This window comes from Apiotrichum porosum (genome assembly GCF_003942205.1).
Source record: "Apiotrichum porosum strain DSM 27194 chromosome Unknown scaffold_20, whole genome shotgun sequence".
NCBI lineage: Eukaryota > Fungi > Basidiomycota > Tremellomycetes > Trichosporonales > Trichosporonaceae > Apiotrichum > Apiotrichum porosum.
The window spans coordinates 225228-244593 of NW_021167127.1; the positions used below are offsets into that span (position 1 = coordinate 225228).

A 19366-nucleotide genomic window follows, 5' to 3' on the forward strand; every position below is an offset into this window, starting at 1 on the left:
CTGACGCTGCTTCTTCTGTCTCCCCTGTCCTCCCCTCTCCTGCATACCGCCTCGTCGCTGCCCCCATGCCACCCCGCCGTGGCGCCAACACGTTTTGCCCCGTCGACCCCCCGCCTGCCCGTCCGACACAAGCGAACAGGGCAAACAGAACCGGGCCCTCGCCGCCATCGACGTATACCGCATGCGCGCACGTATGCAGGACAATGTGCAGAGGTGCACGCAGGGTGCGGTATGACGCGCGCTGGCCCGCTGCTGTACCCGCAAAAAAGGAGCCGAAGAGAACCCGTCTCTTGCTTTTGCTTTGCTTGCATCAGCCACCTGTCCACCTGTCCAAGTCGGAGTAAATATTCGCTGGACCATGAGACGCGTCGCTTCCCGTCGCCCGTGTGGGGTCTGGGCCAGTTCGAAATGCACAACCACCTCTCTCCCCGCCTGTGATCCTGTGACATGCTGGTGGACATGGTGGTTGGTCGCTCGTTCGTTTGCTCCTGTTCCCCGGTGTCTGCGTCAACAGCCACCACCCCCCACCCCCACACCTTCTGATCTCCGATCGACACGGCGGCGCATGCACTGTCCAGACAGGCAGCAGAGGGGCAGCCAAGGGAGCACGTCGTCGTCGACGGGACACTGCAGTACAGCGGAACATGCAACAACACCCAGGTGGCCCCAGGACGACGGTACACTGCCCTAGCCCGGCCCTGTGCTCCCACAAAGGGAGGAGACACTGGGTGGCCGTTGCCAAGCAATGCAAAGCAGGTTTCTCGCAGGACATGAGGCATGGGCGAGGTGCAGATCCAGAGATCCAGAGAAGAAGAGCTGCCAAAAGTCCCACAGGCTGCAGGCCACAGGCTACAGGCGAGAGGAACTCGGCACAATGAACGCGTAAACCGTGGCAAAAAAAGTTCTTTGGCCCGGAAAACAGCCATTTCAGCGGTGGGCTCAGGATGATCAGGATATTCCGTTTGCATGTCGGTCGTTGTGGCTTCAGTGACAAGTGGTGGAAACACCACTTGTGTCGCCTGGCGACACACTTGGCTGTGGCATCTCACACCTTTGGGGGGCAGCTACAAGCCGCTGCATGCACCGTCGTTGGCGTTTTGCCTCGCGACAGATTCGTTCACTAATTACCTGTGCCGGCAGCGAACCGCGGGTGTGGGTGAGGCGATCGCGTAATTGCCACCACCACCCGCCTGCAGGACGCGTCCTCGGGTCCAGGATGACCAGGACGACAGGACCATGATGAGGCTTTGGAAGGGGTCCTGTGGTGCGCAAATTCGTCCAGGAGCTTGGCGCCTGCACGGTGTGGTCCCACCGCCGCCTCCATCCAGTACGGCCAGTCAAAACCCTCAAGTGCGAGGCCGACGCACGCTCACGACACACGTCCTCTCTCCAGCGACCACATGGCATATCTGCGTCGCCTTCCTGGGCCGTCCATGTATCCTTGGGGCCTGGCGATCTGGCGCAGACGCTAAGCCAAGTTAGTTTAGCCAGTTCCCCGGCGTGTCGGGGCGAACAAATGAACAAAAACGTACAAAACGTAAAAACGTAAAATGACCATGTGGCAGCATCTGGCCGTCGCGCCGTCGCGCCGTCACGCCCGTCGTGCGATCGTGTGGCCGGCAGACGCTGAGGTCGAGACACCGTCTGTCCAAAACGCACCCGCCAACGTGTTCAACCCCATGCCGGTAACCTCCCTTGCATCTCCGCACAGATCCGCAGCCAAAGCAGCCGCCAACACGCGCGTCTTCTCATACAGCTAGCAGCTAGCGCGTTCACGGACTTTGTATTAGGCGTGTGTTGGGAGGCCCTGGCGAGAAGCGGTACAATCGTATAGCCTGTCACGCGCCCCACTTTGATCGCGCCGCTGGCCGCTGGCATGGTGGACGCTCGAGGAGGCGGACGGGGCCTCCGGGCGGCTGGAGCTTTAGACTTGGGCTCGTGCTCGGGCTTTGGGCTTGAGAGTGGTCAGAGTGATCAGAGTGGCTGGCAGAACAGGTGCGCAAGACAAAAGGGAAACGGGCAGTAGTGCTGCTGCGATACACATAAAAAGGAAACAGCTGAGACGATTAGATCAGTAATCAGTGATCAGTGCGATCAGTGCGATGTGTGGTAATCGGGATATGGGTCAGGTAGCCCTGTCTGATAAACGCAGGATGAGGGATATGAGGGCCCACTCCTCCACATATACCACCCATGGGTCTCCGTGCGCACGCAGTGGTCCAGTGAGGCCAGTGTGAGCACCTGGCGCCAGGCGCTTAGCCCAGTCTGTGCGACCCCCCACCCCACCCACTCCCCCGTCACATGCACCGATCACCAGGCATCAGTGCATAGCACAAGTGACATGTGGCTTGGGCGTACGAAATCGATCGGGATATCGGGATGGAATCCATTAGCACGACGCGGAAACCTCGCACTCTTGCCGCCCCCCCCATCTCACGGGACAAAAGTGCTGCCCAACGCGTCAGATACCCGCAATCTGGCACGATTCGTCACTGCAGGTACATAATAGGTGCACGGTTTGCTGGAACGGGATCATACGATATTGACGGATGACATCCTCGCTGTGCAGCGAGGGTGATGTGTGTACCGTGCCGCATAGAGCCTTTTGCCTCGTTGGAAAAGGACATGGACGATGACGCCACCACGCGACAGCCGCCACTGTCGACACCGTACGGCAACACATTGCTGAATTACTGAGCCGCTTCCATAATCCCAAATTGCACACAACTTTCTGCATCGCACACCTCTTGCGCCGTACGTACAACCTCGTTCGATCATATCTATGCCTGCACACGCTTGTAAAACCTGTGGGTAACCTGTCAGAAACGTTGCTGCGCTGAGGATCGCCAAAACACTCACAGAATATAGGCTGGTCGTGACTGTTGCCGTTACGTGTTCGTAAAAAATGTTCGTAAATGTGTTCGTAAAAGTGTGTGTGAAAGAGGAGGACGTGTCAGCATCGTTTCTGGTTTGAGGCATCTGGCTCCGCTCGCTCTGAAAGCGCGGTGCGGGTGCCCAAAAGCCGCACTCGGTACTCACCACCACGTCCTGTTCGCGGGCAGGCTGGACCCTGCTGTCCTCGCAGAACATCCACTGGTCCGACGACCTGACGTATGCAGTGTCTGTTGTACACGTCTCAGCATCATCCTGCACACTTTGAAAACACTAGGGAAAACTCACAGTGACCAGAACTGAGTGTGCCCATGTGGTTACTGACACCGTACAGGTCGTACTTGAACGGCCCGACCTGGGTCCGCGGGTCGTCCATGTCCTCGGCGCCCGTGGGCTGACGGGGGGGAACGAAGCGGGTGAGGTCCAGCCCGTTGAGAGGGAAAATGACGGGCGTCTCGGACTTGTTCCAGAACCGACCGCCGTTGACAGGTAAGAAACGCTTAAGCTGGATAAGGAGCACTGGCGGCAGGCGCACGAGCGTGAGCGTCTTGGACGCTCGGCGGTGGACTCTGCAGCGAGGGCAGAACCTGAAGGAAAGATATACGTCAGAATGTGCCAATGATGGAGATGAAACGCAAGCTGGGAAACGGTGCGCAGTCGGAGGCGTCTTCTGCCTTCGCCTAGGCACCGTTGACAAGGTGGACATGTAAGGTTCAGGGCAGGCACACCGAAGGCATGCTTCCTCTCGCACCATGTCCAGCCAACTTGTGGGGGGGGGGGGTTGTACGCACCACTTTTCGTCACCATCCAAGATCTCGGGCGAGGTCCAGCGATCGAACAACTCGGGCAGGACACAGGCAGACTTGGTAGAGGGCAGGTCGAGCGTAAGCCACTGGAACGAGTCGTACACCGTTGATGTCTGTGGCGCTTTGTTAGTAAACGTTGCAGCTCACTGGCCCAGCCTCCTCCAAACTACTTGCCTTGTGGCACGTCAGACACTCCATACGGTTCATGTATTGACCCTGGAACAGGTCGACGATAAAGCTGTCGTTGCGCTGCTTGTAGATGCCCCATTCCTTGTCCGAGGCAATCTGCGGCGGCAACGACTCGAGCGCCGCCTCTCGCTCGGGCGTCATCTCGACGGGCTTTGGCCGCACCTTGATGCGGTTCAGGTCTTCGTGCAGGCCGTCCATGACAAACGACAGGAACTCTTGCGAGTCGTGCTGCTCGGTGCCTGCAAAGTCGTTCTTGAACCGAATGATGCTTTTCTGCGAGGTCCGTCAGCACAATGGTACAATGGCCTCCTCCACGCGTCCCTTCACGTACCCTAAATGAGATGGGTGAGAGGAACGTATAGTTTTCACCCCACAGCGCACCCAGCAGCTCGGCAAAGGCCATTGCCAGGTCGCCCTTGGTTCCAAGGTTGTTGTACACGTTGATATCGCGCTTGAAACGGCCGTCCAGGAAATACCGCGCAAACGGCAACGTCGCACTGAGACATTGGATCGTGGAATTCATGTAGCATGTGCTGATGCGTTAGTATTGCTCAACTCTTCTTACCCACTTTCCCAGGTTCTTCAAACCAGTCAGACCAAGCTTGGTGTTGCGCCAGTAGCGCACGCCACTGCTCGAAGTGAGCTGCTCCACAGGACGGGACGCGGTGCTCCGCACGACCTGGTTTGAGGGACGCTGGTCATGCCTCTCCAGGCTGTGCGTGGCCGCGGCAGGGGGAGGCTGGGGCACGAGTGCAAGCGCGTGAGCCTGGGGATAGTCGATGCTGGGCCTGGACGTTGCACCAAACCCGGAGTAGTGCTGTGTGTTGTCCAGGTATCCGCTCTGCCTGCGAGTACCAGCGCCGGGGTGGATTGACGCACGCGGTGGGGCGGCAATGGGCGCCTGTGCCGAGTACGACGAGATCGAGGCTGATGGCACATGTGAAGTGCGTGGCAAGGAAGGGTTTGCAACGTGGTGCGACGCAGGTGGTGGAGACGTCGCGTGGCCAGGGAAGGATGGAGTGCTGACATGGTGACCAGAGTAGGACAACGGACCACTCATAGACTGTGGGGCGCCATAGTTGAACTGACGGTTAGCAACAATGACGAACATGGTCACCCACATTCTCTGTGATATCCTTGGAGTACTGCGACGGTTGCGAACCGTGGGTGTAGGTCGCAGCGTGTTGGGGAGGCTTCTTGGTCACCAGGTCCGATGGCATGTTGCCCGCACCGACCGGCTTGGGACCCAATGGAGTCGAATTGGCATGTCCGTTCGTCTTTGGGTTGTACGGCCTGTTGGAGGTGGGTGGAGACGTGGGCGACTTGGACACGGCGTAGTGGTGGGCTTGGTTCTGCTGCACGCGCCTGTGGATGAACGACAGCCAGCCCTCGTATCCGCCGATAAGGAGGACAGGGAACCTGGGCAATGGCTTGACATACTCGTTCTCGTGGATCAGGTCCACCAAGCGAGAGACGGGGGTCGGTGGGGAGCCCTTCTTGGGGAAACTCGTTGACGACTGGTCGTACACGACAACAATGTTGTAGCGATTGCGGTTCTCAAACGCGAGACGGTATTCCTTGGGCAGGATCGACATTGCGTCTTCCAAGGCAGTCGAAGTATTGATCCTGGAAACGAGTTAGTTGGATTTCACAGAACGCCAACTCACCCTGGCCGCATGATGACCGTGGGGTCAATCCACACCGTGTTGATCTTGCATCCGCGGTCAATGTACTCTGCACCGACGTAGCCAACGTCATGGTCCTTCTCCGCGCGCACATCAAGAAGGAGCACGTCGACCGACAGGTTGAGAAAGTACGTGCGGAGGGTCTCAGGGGTGATGCTGTTGGTGAACGCAAAATCGGGCAGGCTGCTCTTTGTCGGCATGCCGTATGGCGGTGGTGGAGCTGGGGCGGCCATGGGGAACGTGAGGGCGCCAGAAGCTGTGGATGGATGAGGAGGGGGCACAACTGCCGGCTTTTGCGTCGGAGGCGACGTCGCCAGCGCACGCGGAGCTGCATCAGAGCCAGAAGGACCAGGCTGCAGTGACCGTGCTGGAGGGCTCACACCGGCGGCGGCAGCAGCAACGGGCGAGGTGTGTTTCTCTCCCACGCGAAGCGCGCCGAAACGTGCTTCCAGGTCTGTGGGCGAGGCCTCTGGGGGCGAGATGGACAGCCCGGCTGCGCCAAACATTGGTGTGCTTGCTGGCCGCTTGAGGTCGTTGAGGAGGTCGGGGGAAGGGGGAGAAGGGGCAGATTCAAGAGAATCGAGTGCTGGACGTGGAGGTGGTGGAGGGAGGTCGACGGCGGCCTCAGCGGCTGACGACTTGCCGGGGATATCCATAGGCACGGACGGAAGTGAGGGAAAGGACAAGATGTCGGCGAGGTTGTTGTTCGAGCGCGAGCCTGGTGCAGGCCTCGGGCCAGAAGGCGATGCCTGTCGAGGCTTGCTTGAGCCCGTGATGACTGGCAGGTCGGTCTCGCCAAACTGTTTGCCAAAGTTGTCCAACGAGGGGAAAGCGCGCTCAAACTTGTCGAGCTCGTCAACAGGTGACGCACCTGTGGACGGCGGCGTCGCACCGTGGGTTGGTGGGAGCGTCGGTATCGACTTTGTGGGACTGCCAAGGGTCGGGCTAACGAGTCCGCCCAGGCTACCACCACCGTCGTCGTGCGAGCGCGCCGAGAGAGCGCTCTGAGCCGACCCACCCGTCACGCTCGGAGCCACGCCGTTCGAGTGCGGAGGAGGTACAGGGATAGAGGAGATCGAATGGTGTCCAGCGTGCATCGACGTTGCCGGCGGCGCTGGTGCTGCTGCTGCGGCGTGTGCAACCCCTGCACCGCCGCTGCCAAAGTCGTGGCTGATACGGTTAGGGACATGCCCAACATTGACCCCATGGCCGCTGAGCGCCTTCATGCGGTCTGCAATGCTGCCTCCAGCTTCTGCGTCAATAGGTGGTGAGCCTCGTTGGCCAGCGAGTCGTGCGGCGGGGGTTGGAACAGGCGGCGGGCCCATGGACCTGGGACTGTTAGCGTCAAGTCCTTGTGCGTGGTAGAGCCATACCCATTGGTGCTGCCAGCCGCCTTGGCCTTTTCGTCTGCCTCTCGAAACTCCTCTTTGAGTGAACGAGCCTTGCGCACAGCCATCTCCCACGTCTATACATCAGTACTGGAAATAGTTGGGCGGTATGTTAAACCGTTGTCACTCACCGGTTTGAAATCTGCCAGCCGTTGGGCCCAAGCGCGGTCGGTCGCCTTGAGGGCCTTGGTGTCCGGATGGCCTGTTGCATTGTTGTAGCTGGTAGCGATACGCGAGTAGGCGACAAACATGTCTGCTTTGCTGCCTCGGCGCTCGGCCTGGCGCGCTGTCTCGGCGTGTCGCAATGCCAGGTCGAACCATTGTCGCGGACCACGGTCGACTGTTGGGTCGGACTCGAATGCGATGGCCTTGAGCTTGTCGTATGGCAGCCCGTCGTAGCTCGCATTGGAGGCTGGGATGGACGGGCGGCGGCTCATGGCGGCGGCGTGGGGGGGAGGGGGGGGGGGAGGGGGAGGGTTGTAGGTCTGTGACGAATGCTCGGAGGTGGGCGGCGAGGAGGGGATGGGGGCAGCGTCAAGGGGATTGGGGACGGTGCATCTAGTGCTTGAGCGGAGGGGATGACCGGCCTGCGGTGTAGTGAGATGAGAAACGGTGGCGATGCGCTGTGTGCCTGTAGTCTGTGATGGGAGAGTGGGTTGATGGACAGAATAGAACAACGAACGACGATGGATGGATGGATGATGACGACCGCGCCGCCGCCGCCGCCGCTGCTGCGCGATGTTGCGTTGCACCGGATGAGCCGATGGTGGGTGCAATGACGTTTTTGTCTCCGTTGTCGGCTGGGTGGGTGCACAGCGCTGGTCGCCATCAAAGCATGTAGACCACATGTCTCATGCATCTCTCTCTCATGCATCTCAAGTGGCCAAGTGGGTCACAAGAGTCCACAAGGGGTGGTGTCACTCGTACATTGTATTCTCACAATGACTATGGCGAGAGTTGATCCAGCTGGGAGGAAGCCTGCGCTGACGAAGCGGGGCCAGAGATTCCAGAGACAGTCGGTGTGTAAGGCGGGCTTGGCGGCCTCTGCTCTCGGTTCCAACACATGCGTACGCGTATGGTATGCAACCGCGACAGCTGCGGCGGTGGGACGACCGCCTCAATCAAAGGACATGCTCTGGCGATGCAGAGAATGACAAGCTAACGGTTTTTTACAGTTGTCCAAAGGATGAACACCACCACCACCACAACCAAAGTGGTGTGACCCGACGCTCGACTCGACTCTACAACACTGCCAAGTAGGCACCAGACAGTAGAAGCAACCACACACACACACGATGCAGGCAGACAAGGTCAGTTGAAACCAGCTCCTTCACATGGTGCCGGTAGTAGCAAAGCAGAGCCTCAGCGTTTGCCGGCAACAGCCAGTGGCAAACACGGTGCACCACTCGCAGATTGTTGGGAGTGGACCAAAGTGGCAGCACCATGCCACCACTCAGTTGTGCCCATGCACCCAAGGAAACCTGCACCCACAGATGCATACACTGAGAGCTGGAGGGAATCGCGTACAGCAACACCGTTGAGTCGATCCCAACGTTGCCAAAGAAGGAGCAGTTACGCGGTTACGCGCAGGGCTCGATGAGAGGTCCACAGAGACTGCACAATTGACCCACGACGGCCGTCCACATCGGCAATCACCCACCCCACCTCTAACACGGGGACTTGCGTGCAATGAGAGCAACATTATGCATGTCGAGTCAACGAGGTCGAAAGTGTCGGGCCGTGACTAATCATGGTCTTCTCGGCCGCGGATGGCGGGGGGATCGATGCCGGTGGATCTTGGGGGAGGGACCGGAACATGCACCGAGTGCGGGGACCCCAAGCAGCCGGTGCCCAAGTAGCCGAGAACAGACGGGCGACAACACGCATATATAACCGTCGTCGAACCGTTGCAACATCTCGACCTCGTACGCTCCGTCCTCCTTCTTCACTGCCCGGTTCACTGCATCCTGCTTCATCAGCACTACCGCGAACAATGCGCCCCACATTCCTCGTCCGTAACGCATGGAACCTCACCCGCCCGCGTGGCCAGGTCTGGCAAGTCGCCCTCGCCTCGCCGCCAGACAACCGCCTGTCCCCACGCGTGTTTGACGAGCTCGCAGACCGCCTCGACGAGGTCGAGGGCCAATGGCGCGATGAGAACCGCGGCAAGGCTGCCGAGGAGAAGGTGGGCGGCGCGCTCGTCGTCACGTCGGATATCCCCAAGTTCTTCAGCAATGGCCTCAGCGACCCGGAGCTGCTCAAGAACGCAGACTTTGTCAACAGTGAGGCCGGCCTGTTCAGCTACACAATCCTCAAACCAGCTGACACTTTGCCAGATGTCTTTGACCGCGTCAACTACCGTCTCCTCACCTTCCCCCTCGTCACCGTCGCCGCGGTTAACGGCCACGGTAGGTTATCGGTTGTGTTGACAGAGTCATGACTGTGGCTGACACACCAGCTTTCGCGGGAGGCATGATCACGGCCCTGTGCTGCGACTACCGTCTCGCCAGCACGGCCCGCTCCTTCTGGTCTCTCAACGAGGTGAGCCCCCCACGCACACCCAGAGAGCGAGCCACTCTATCCCTTTCCCCCTTGCTGACACCTGGCTCAAGCTTCTCATCGGCATCCCCATCCCCGGTCCCCCCGCCGCCATCATGCGCGCCAAGATGACCCCCAACGTCCTGCAGGAGGCCGTGCTCGGTAAACGCTGGACGCAGGCGGACCTCGTCTCCTCGGGCATCGCGCACGAGGTAGTCGACGCCGACCAGATCCTGGACCGCGCGGCCGAGCTCGGCGAAGAGGTCGCGCCCAAAGTCGCGCTGGGAGCGTGGGGAGCGATCAAGGTGGGTTGGGTGAGGCATGAATGAACATGGAGAGCTGACGCCGCGTCCACAGGAGTCGCTGTATGCCGATGTGGGCGAGCAAATGGCCAGGAGGCGCGCGGTGCACTATCCAGATGCCGAGGACAGGGCGTTCCAGCTGCGTATGGAGAGGAAGAGCAGGGAGTGAAAAATGATGTACAGTGTAGATTGCATGCGTGATCCATCTTGTGCTGTCTGGCTACCACCTAACAAGCGACCAGTCTATCCAACTACAGTGGGCACGACATCACAGACACGCTACTGGTATTACGCGGAACATAGCACTTACGTAGACGCCCAGGAGTCCCGGAGATAGACACTGAGGAACAGAATGGCAAGTTTCTAATGGAGTGAGGGGAGGGAAGGAAGGGGTTCAGCAGGAGATACACAGTTGGGAGCAGACACCGTCAATGAAAGGGAGAGGGAAGAGACACAACTGCCACAGGTGTTGTGCACCTGCCCGAGCCAACCCAAGTGATGCAGCGGTGCTGGCACATGGGAAAAGCTGGGCATGTGCGTCAACCAACTTGTGTGGCCCGATGGAGGCAGTGTTTCCGCTAGACGATGATTTCCATTTCAGTGCTATACTACTGTACAACTCTCCTGTTCAACGGTTCCTCTTTCCCCTGGTCGTTATTTGTATCTTTTAGCGCGAGCAGCACGACTCGGTCTGCGAGTTGCCGGTGGCACCGCCGTTGAACAGCTTGGACTGGTTGAACTTTTGGGTGGAGGCCGGGACGTCGAGGGACGGGCAGCGGTCGAAGAAGTCGGCGGGCTTGAGCGAGATCATGTGCGTCTCGCAGGGCATGACGGGGAAGTCTTCGACACGGGCTGCGAGTTGGTGTCAGCAAGAGCGCAAAGAGCCAAAGGGGGGAATGGCCGGGAAACTCACGGTTGTGTGTCAGGCCAAACGAGTGCCAGAGGACAACGTCCGTGTTGTCCGTGTTGTCCTCGCGGGCGATCCACGAGCGCATGCCCTCGGCGTTACCAAACGACTGGTTGGTGTAGCGGCCTCCAGCGAACAGCTCGCCGTCCTTGTACGACGTGACGTGGATGTGGTGCTCGCCAAACTCGGCGCGTGCGTAGCCGACCGACTCGGGGTGCGAGATGATGAGCTGCGAGGGCGCGGGGACCAGCTTGTATCCCATGGGACGGCCCGAGATCGAGTTGATCTTGTTGGGGTTTGTAATCTTGAAGCAGCGGTTCAGGTGGGGCGCGGCGTCGGCCGAGCCGGCCTTGGTGATGGGCGTCTTCTCAACCACGTAGCCGACACCGTACTGGTTGTCGCCGTCGCTGTCCGTCTTGGACCAGGGCATGGGCACCGAGTCCTCCTGGACAATGGTGTTGTCGTGGCCGTCAATCGAGGGGTCGATGCGCACACAGAAGATGTGCTGGTGGTTGGTGCCGAGCACGCCGGGCGAGACAACGTTGCCGTAGGGCGACGTCTCGCCGGGCATGATCGCGGCAGTGGAGAGGATACCGGTGGCGCGGGTCTCGAGGTGGACACCGGCCGACTGGTCAAACTTCCATGCGAAAATGTACTCGTAGTTTGCGACCGTGATGATGGTCTGGATAACGAGGATGCGCGAGCGGACCACAGCGGGGCGGTTGGTGCGGTAGTTGGTGTGCTTCCATCCGATACCGTCGTCCTCCTCGTGGACGCAGACGACGCTCTTGAGCTTGGAGTTTTCGCCCTGGACGTTGAGGTGGTCAAAGTCGAGGTACATGATCTCGCCCAGGCAGTCGCAGCCCAGCTCGAGCTCGTTGGCGCAGACACCGGCACCAATGTCACCGAGGTCGAACGCCATCTTGCGGTGGTAAGGAGCGCGGGGGTCGCCGTAAGGGACCGTCATGTCCGAGACGGACAGGCGGTAAAAGACCTTGCGGCCATCGTAGCGCACGTCAGAGAGGACGGGGCCCTCGCGGTAGTTGAAGCCAATGTGGAACGACCACTTCTGCCAGCGAAGCACGCGACCCTCGACGGAGAACTGAGTGGTGTGTGAGCACGAGCACGAGCCAGCCGGGAAAAGGCAGACCATTCTGGTCAACTCACGCTAGCACCCTCGGGCTGGACAACGCGGTACGGCTTGATGTCGTCGCGGAACTGCATACCCTGCGAGGCAAGGATCGCGGGGTCGTAGTCGTTGGCAACGTACTGCTCCCAGGGGAAGGGGCCGTCAAGGTCGAGCACAGTCTTGTTGCCAGTGCCAAAGATGGGAGTGTAGTCGATGCGGACAAGCGAAAAGTCGTCAGAGTCGACGACGGGGACGAGGGGGAGCGGGGCAGAGTAGTGGCACGAGTCCGGGTTGTCGGAAAAGTTGAGGTAGACCATGAAGGGTGTGCAACGGCGGTTGCGCTCAACGCTGTCGGCGCCTGAGAACCGTGTCAGCGGCAGTCAAGGACGTTTGCTCCAGCTCTTCAAGCTCACCATAGATCCATCCGTCGGCGACAACCTTGGCGTTGGGCGGCAGCTGGAGCTTGGCAATAGCGGCCTGGAACTCGGGGTGTGCAAGGAGGGCCTCCTCGGCAGCGACCATCTCGGCCATGTCGGGCGAGACGTGAAGGTTGTCAGGTGCGCGGATGCAGCTTGCGACAGAGGCAGTGCCGTCCAGTGACACAATCACCTCTGGGTGTATCGTCAGCTCCAACGCTCTCTGCAACAGGTCCCTTTCAGTGCAACTCACCATACCACTTGACGCCCTCCTTCTCCTTTGTGCCGACCATGCACTCTGCGTTGCGGGGCAGGCGCTCGAGGCCGGCCGACTTGCCGCCCGCGGCGTTCCACTGGTCGAGCCATGGTGCGAGGAGCTTCTTGGGGGGCTCGACGAGCTGGATGCTCTTGAACCAGAGACGGGCGTTTGGTGCGAGCTTGAGCAGGTGGGAGCGGATCGCGGCAGTGGACGCAGAGATCTCACAGGCCGAGACGGGGTCGAGAGGGTGGTAGCCAGCCTTTGCGGGGCCGAGAGTGAGGTCTGCTGTGGCAGCAGCGAGATCGGTGACCATTGTGTGAAGGGGGTGGGGGGGGGGGGGGGGGGGGGGGGGGGGGGGGGGGGGGGGGGGAGTGGGGTGGAGAGGGAGGTGTGTGTGTCTGTGTGAGGGGGGTTGTGAGGAGGAAGAGACGGCGTTGACGCGGGTTCTCTTATAGTTGTTGGCGAGGAGGCATGCGTCAGACCGTCGAGCCAAACCCCACAGCAAGTTGCCGGTTGGTTGGATTGGTTCGCCCACCCTCTCTCTCTCCATGGTGTCTCTCAGGACCCCGCCGAGTAACACGAGGTAAGGAAATCAGCGCAGAGCCAGGCTCTGTGGGTGGGATTCGATAGGCTAAAATGGGCAAGCCCTCAAGCGATAGCATATGGATGACCCGACGCTTCTGGATCTGCCGCTGCTGCTGCTGCTGCTGCTGCATGGGTCTGCGTGGCCGTGCTGCAATCAGGTGACGGCTTTGTCATTTGTATGGATGGGTGGTTTTTGGCGGCTGGTAGCGAGACACCGACAGGCAAAATAACCCATTATCGGCGACTCAAGAGTGATAATAAGATTATCCCCTGCGGCAATTTTTTAGCCTCAACCGGGGGTGATTTTATCCACAACTGACCATCAGCCAAACAGCGCCAAACGGCAATGGTGGGTGCGTGCACATGGCACTGGCCAGCGAATTGCAAGGGGGCCACCACATCGAGCATCGAGCATGTACTGGCGGACATGTTCATACTCTCCATATCGATTATCATGTGGCCAATGTACAAGGGGCGGCAGCCACTTAGGCAGAATACCCCGCCCCGTTATCTGCACAGTCACCCCGTGGACCTGTGATCTCTCTGCCCACCAAACAGCCTCAATTCGAAGCACACACCACTAGATAGACTCTGTATATACAGCAGCGACAACGCCTAACCGATGAGCACGGAGCGACCAATCTCAATCGCAATCTCGCGCCAGTTACACGCCTCGTCGTCGTATCCTTCGTCCATGCGCCGCCACATCTCCTCGATGAGCATGCGGGTCGACTCAATCTCGTGGCAGCACTGGTAGGCAAACGTCTTGATGATGCCGCGGGCCACGTTGCGCTTCTCCGGGTCCAGGATGACGCAGCAGGCAACGACGAGCGACCAGTTTAAAAACTCGACCTTGTCGCCCACTTCGATACACAGCTCGAGGATGGCCGCCGCAGACGACTGGATCTCGGCGTCCTCCCGCGAGCGTTTCTGCATGTCGCGCAGAATGAGGATCTGGGCCGCGTGCCAGAGCGTCATGCTGCCCACCATGGTACGCGCAGCCATGTACCGGGTCGACGCTTCGGCGCGCCACGTCGCGAGCTCCATTTGCATGTCAGTCAGTCGGCGGCTCAGCTCGAGACGATCCATGGCGGCCGAGCTGTGCGGAGAGACGCTCGGGTCGAGCTCGTTGACAGGGCGGTAGCGGTCCTCGAACCGGCGCCACTCGGCGTACAGCGCCAGAACGCTCGAGAAGATGCGCAGAATGGAGCGGTCAAATCCCACAAGGGATTCGATGGATTCCCACTGAGCCGCGGTCAGCATGTAACCACGTCTAGCAGTAGTACTCACCTCGCGGTCCGTGATGCCCGTGGTACCGAGCGCCTCCCACCAGGGCGAGTCATTGTTGAGGATTGTCGGTGGATCGCCGGTGGTGAAACACGAAAGAATGTCGTGCATGACACCGTGCTCGACGAGGTAGCGTCGAACGGAGGGAGGCGGTGTAATGTCCATTCCGCGTCCGGACAGTGCTGTACGCCAGTCGGGTCCAAAGAGGACACTGCCCGCGCCTCCTCGGTATGCGAGCGCGGTCTTTGCGTAGCGGAGCGGTTCACGCCAGGAGACTGACGCAGCGAGGATATCGTGGTCGACGAGCATGAGCGAGGCGGCCAAAAAGGCATCGTGCTCGCGCTCGCTGGGCATACGCCGCGCCTGGCGCAGGAGCCCGATGGTAGTGTGACGGTAGTTCTTTGACAGCTGGAGCGTGTGCTCGGCATTCGGAACGCGGCTTGTTGCCTCGAGGTATGCCAGGTGTGTCGCACCAATCGCGAGCATGGAGTACTTGAGCGCTTGGGTCGAGAGCGGGGCGTCGCCCGTGGGGAACAGGAACATGGGTGCAATGTGTTCCACCCATGGGTTGCGATCCTCGTCAATGACCATGATGGACAGACTATACGTGAGCGCGTGGTGGAACTGTTTCCGGGGCGTCAGCGTGGATGTCATCTTCGGCCTTTAGGCGGCGTCGCGACGACGTACACAGCGCAGGTCATCCGGCTCGGGAAACGCAAGCGAGAGGAATTCTGGAGGGTCTGTAGGGTTGCTGAAGAACGATCCCATCTTGGTCTTGCGGAAGAGTGCGTGCACAAGTTCCAAGGGGGGCACAGAGTCGATCAAACGGCGCTCGTCGCCGCGTGGGCGGAGGGGCGGCAGGGGAGGCAACGGAGGCAGCGACGACGCGAGAGAGTGTGCTGGCGGCGAGTGAGCGCTGTTGTCGAGGTGGGCGTCTGAACCTCCGTCGCCGCCGTGCACGGCAATAGCGGTGGCTGCGACGTTGGACGGGCGGTTATGGCGACTACCCAGCGCAGCGTCGACGGCGACGGCGTCAAAGGCCTTTTTCACTGGGTAAACACATTCGGCGCCATAGTTGACACAGCGACGGCACTCTGGACGTTCTTTTCGGGGGGATGTCAGTTGGAGCTCTGGCACCTCCTCTTCTTCCTCCCGCTACTCACCGAGGTCACACTTGATCCTGCGCGCACGGCACACAAGGCAGCCGTTGCGTGAACGCGTGCGCTTGGCCGACGATCCCGAAGCAGAGCCGTCGCCGTTACCGTCACCGCCTGCTGCGGCGGGTCCCGAGCTCGGCCCTGCGGCGTCGATGGAGGAGCGCTTTGGTGCCAGCGGTGGAGACGTCGGCATCGTGTGTGGGCTTTTTTTGAACAAACAAAGGCAAAATGTACGGACCAGAGAGCGAGGAGGGATAAGATTGTTGGAGCTCCGTCGAACGGGGTGCCCCACCTCTCTCACGGATGTTGGAATACCCCGCGGGCGCGCTGGGCGGGGTTTAGCGAGAAGCGGGTGGCGAGCTTGCCGAGGGTTAGAAGCGCGGACTGGCGATGCTGCGCAATGGAAGAGGCACGCTGGATGGCGTGGACGAAAGAGAAGAGATCGAAGAGATGCGGGGTTGGGTCGAGAGTGTAGTTGTTGTGTTGTGTGTGTGAAGGAATGTGCAGAAACAACAACGGGAGGTTTCGTCGGCCCACGGATCAAACAGTGTGGGTTGTTCCCGGGGGCTGTTTCCGGTCGTCACCATGCACCCATCATCTCCACCCCGTCGTCGTAAACACCAGCCGCAGCAACAGCAAAAGGCCATTGGTCGACGCCGCCGCCGCAACTGACCTCCATATGCAAAGGAGAGTTTGGTGTTGCTCCGGCCGGTGCGCACAGGGACAGTGGGTGAGCGGGGTATAGGCGCGCGTGGATGGTGGGCACGGTCGTCCCGCCAGCCTTGAGACCGTTGCAGCCAACCACAGGCCCACCAACTCTGGCATGCACAAGCACCCGTCTAGCCAGTAAGGTCGTGTTATATGGACCTCTCAGACCTCCCGCACGCCGCTTGCTCCAACTTTGTCAGGCCTCTTGCAAACACTGGCGCTCACGTTGGTAAGATGGAGAACGCGGGTCGAAAAGACGGTCTAAAGCAAAAAGCATACACACGCAGACAAGCCAGGCGGCCAGGCGGGGTGCTTGTTCTGGCCCAAAGACTCTACAGCAGTGCACCGTCTTGCACATGGAGTGTGTTCAGTATTGCATATACAAACCCTCGCTGGCGTTTGGAGGACCTCATCCTATAGCAAAGGGTTGACAAAGGTGGGTGTTTACAATGCGAGGGAGGTTGGACGACCAGGCCCAACAACTTACTCGGTCTCTACTTTGCGTCACTTCACCTCCCACCAGTTACTGTACCGCAGACCATCGTCGCTCGCTCGACCAGAGCGCCAGAGCGCCAGAGCAGGTCCAGATCGCTCCCTTCAGAGCCCTCGCCGCCGAGGCACGGCCGCCGCATGCCAGCGCCGCCGTCCGTCCGCGGCATATACGCGGCGTCGACGGCGCGGTGGCCCCCCGGCCCCCCGGACTCGATTTTGTGCCACCGTGACCGTGACCTTGCGATCGTGGCTCCTGTGAACTCCTGTGGCTCCTGATGGCGCCGAACTGTAAGAGTATGAGAGGCGAAAAAGCTCTGTGCGTCCATACTGCGGACGCCGCCGAATGCGTGTGGGTGACGTTGTTGGCGGGCAGGGAGGAGATCGAGGAGAACGTAAGGTGTACGGTACAGTGCTTGGCCATGGAATCGATCCTGGCCTTGATGGGGAACACACACCCCGCTACCGGAGCTCTCGGATCCAACCTTGATCCTTGGGAAAGCGTGACCGCCGCCACTGCCGAAAGCCAAGATCCCAATGGCAACCCCGGCCCGCCCTTTTGCATGCATGGCATGGCTGCATGGCCCTTATTACTCGTCCGTCTCGATGACAAACTGGGCGTCGCCCACACGGGTGCGGTACTCGCTGGACGACAGAAACTCGACGTTCTGAAGCGCGAGCCTGCAGTCCATGTCGTCGAGTTCTGGGCGGCCACGGCTCAGCTCGGACTGGAGCTGCCTGGCAATGGCCGTCTCGACATGGCGGCGGGGGCGGAGGGTCATTCGATGCACGTCCACCAGGGTATACCGCACGCGGTGGAGGGTGTACACCATGGTCTCGACGAGGTCGGACACGGTCTCGAGAATGTCGTGCGAGTACACGGTCGGCCGCAGGGGCAGTTGCAGTGGGCCGCCGCCGTCGGGCCTGGTCGGATACAGCTTGCTCGCGACGTCAAAGATGACGACAACGGCTGTGAGCTCGCCACGGAGCGCGTCTTGCGGATGAATCATGGAGACGATGCCGCCGGAACTCCAGTCGTCGTCGTCGAGTTGCGTACGTACCGTGAGGACTAGGCGCTCGACATACGGCGGAATACGCGGGGCAGTGGCGGTAAGCATTGCGCGTGGCGAGTCGACGGGAGTACCGGTCTCGAAGAGGGGGATAAACGCCAAGAAGACGACGAGGACGGGTGCGGCGAGAGGCAGCACGGGCTGGTGGTTGGGGTTGATGAGACGCACCACGCGAATGTTGGGCAACAGCCTGGCAAGTGGCCGCGGGTCGTAGCCGAGATAGTTGCGGACCATGGCGACTGGGAACGTTACCACCCGCACCCGCCGTCCCCAGTGGGGGTTGAGTGTCAGAGGCACCCGTTTGCTGCTGCTGCTGCTGCTGCCACCCGTGGCAGCGAGAAACGAATGGAACTCGACGGGCAGGCCAGGCAGGTCCCACCGCTTGACAGGCCACAGGGAGAGGTGGTGGAAGAGAACCTTGTCGACGCGGTCCCGAATGGTCGACGACGTCAAGCGAAAGGCCATCAGCGTGGCCAGTGGAGCATTCTCAATGATAACGTCAAGCAAGTGTGGAAAGGCGCCAGCGTCAAGGGGAGACGCTGGTGGCGGCGTGGTCCCTGTCGACGACGCTGGGGGTGGCGACAGCGTCGACGGCGACAGCGGCGACGACGAAGACGCTGCGGCTACCTCGGGATCCATAGTGGGTGGTGGTGTAGGAGGGGTCAGTCACGAGTCTGCATTGCAAGATGTCTAGTTTTTGTTGGGGAGGTTGGGGGGACGTGAGATGAGGTAGCTCGCTCGAGACTGATCCTGCAGCCGCGCGCGCGTAGGTTGTCCTGTTGTTGGTGGCCTGAAAATGGCAGTTTGGCGCTGGATAAAGAGCGCGAGAGAGAGAAAGGAGTGAGATGAGGTGTGCAGACAGGACGCGATGCAGGGGAGACTGTACCGTCAGTAGTACATACATATATCGCACGCACAGACGACCCAGGAGGCCAGGAGAGAGTACGCGCGGTCGAACCTGTCACGCTCGTGTTAGAGACCAGGGCCTGCAACGCACGACGAGCAAGAAGAAATCTGGGAAAACTCGACCCAAAACGCCACCTGGCTGGCAGCTGGCTGGCTGTATGTAACGCTCTTGCTGCTTTCGTATGTCCTTTACTGTTTCTCGTTTCTTCCGAGACGCACGACGGCCCCCTCGTGCCGGGGTGCACGCACGGGTGGGCACTGGCTGCTGGCTGCTGGCTGCTGGGTGTGCGCGTATGCTTTCCCTCAGAGCACAGGTGTCCAAGGCCCCGGGTCCTTGGTCGCATCATGCCACCGTCCTCGCCGCCGCCTCTCTCCCAGGCCCTTTGTACCACTACGTCACGTCTGCGGCTAACTTATTCGGGGGCCCATCTCGACCGTCAGAGGGGAGAACAGGATAAAGGTGGGTAATGGGCTTTATCATCATCATCGCCAGTGTTCCCCTTTCTGTTGTTCCTCTCACACACCGCTTCCTGCACTCTCTCTCTCACACACAGCTCACATGGCCCACCGCTGCGTGCCATGCCCGCTGCTGCCGTTCCAGCAGATGTGATACGCAGGATTGCCGACCACCTTGCTGCCGACGGGTCGTGCCA

General features: G+C 60.3%; 5 protein-coding genes across 5 annotated transcripts; 1 reads left to right on the forward strand and 4 right to left on the reverse strand.

Moving 5' to 3' along the window:
- Positions 1-2780: 2780 nt before the first annotated feature.
- Positions 2781-7397, reverse strand: DOA4 (ubiquitin-specific protease doa4; the record flags this gene model as incomplete). The annotated part of the gene is made up of 12 exons (XM_028620808.1): positions 2781-2805; positions 2860-2879; positions 3040-3122; positions 3181-3479; positions 3684-3811; positions 3846-4160; positions 4219-4420; positions 4457-4971; positions 5009-5513; positions 5555-6901; positions 6946-7037; positions 7092-7397. The coding sequence occupies 12 exons, from the start codon at positions 7395-7397 to the stop codon at positions 2781-2783; spliced, it is 3837 nt and encodes a 1278-aa protein (XP_028472024.1).
- A 1556-nt stretch (positions 7398-8953) lies between these two features.
- Positions 8954-9969, forward strand: EHS24_005280 (uncharacterized protein; the record flags this gene model as incomplete). The annotated part of the gene is made up of 5 exons (XM_028620809.1): positions 8954-9242; positions 9297-9368; positions 9419-9501; positions 9573-9803; positions 9856-9969. 5 exons carry the CDS (start codon positions 8954-8956, stop codon positions 9967-9969), a joined length of 789 nt encoding a protein of 262 aa, XP_028472025.1.
- A 498-nt stretch (positions 9970-10467) lies between these two features.
- EHS24_005281 (uncharacterized protein) lies at positions 10468-12824 on the reverse strand (the record flags this gene model as incomplete). Its single annotated transcript, XM_028620810.1, has 5 exons — positions 10468-10652; positions 10714-11809; positions 11875-12194; positions 12250-12447; positions 12506-12824. 5 exons carry the CDS (start codon positions 12822-12824, stop codon positions 10468-10470), a joined length of 2118 nt encoding a protein of 705 aa, XP_028472026.1.
- Positions 12825-13711: 887 nt separating this feature from the next.
- Positions 13712-15733, reverse strand: EHS24_005282 (uncharacterized protein; the record flags this gene model as incomplete). Its single annotated transcript, XM_028620811.1, has 3 exons — positions 13712-15007; positions 15071-15486; positions 15547-15733. 3 exons carry the CDS (start codon positions 15731-15733, stop codon positions 13712-13714), a joined length of 1899 nt encoding a protein of 632 aa, XP_028472027.1.
- A 1594-nt stretch (positions 15734-17327) lies between these two features.
- EHS24_005283 (uncharacterized protein) lies at positions 17328-18446 on the reverse strand (the record flags this gene model as incomplete). Its single annotated transcript, XM_028620812.1, has 1 exon — positions 17328-18446. The coding sequence occupies one exon, from the start codon at positions 18444-18446 to the stop codon at positions 17328-17330; it is 1119 nt and encodes a 372-aa protein (XP_028472028.1).
- Between the last annotated feature and the right edge of the window lie 920 nt (positions 18447-19366).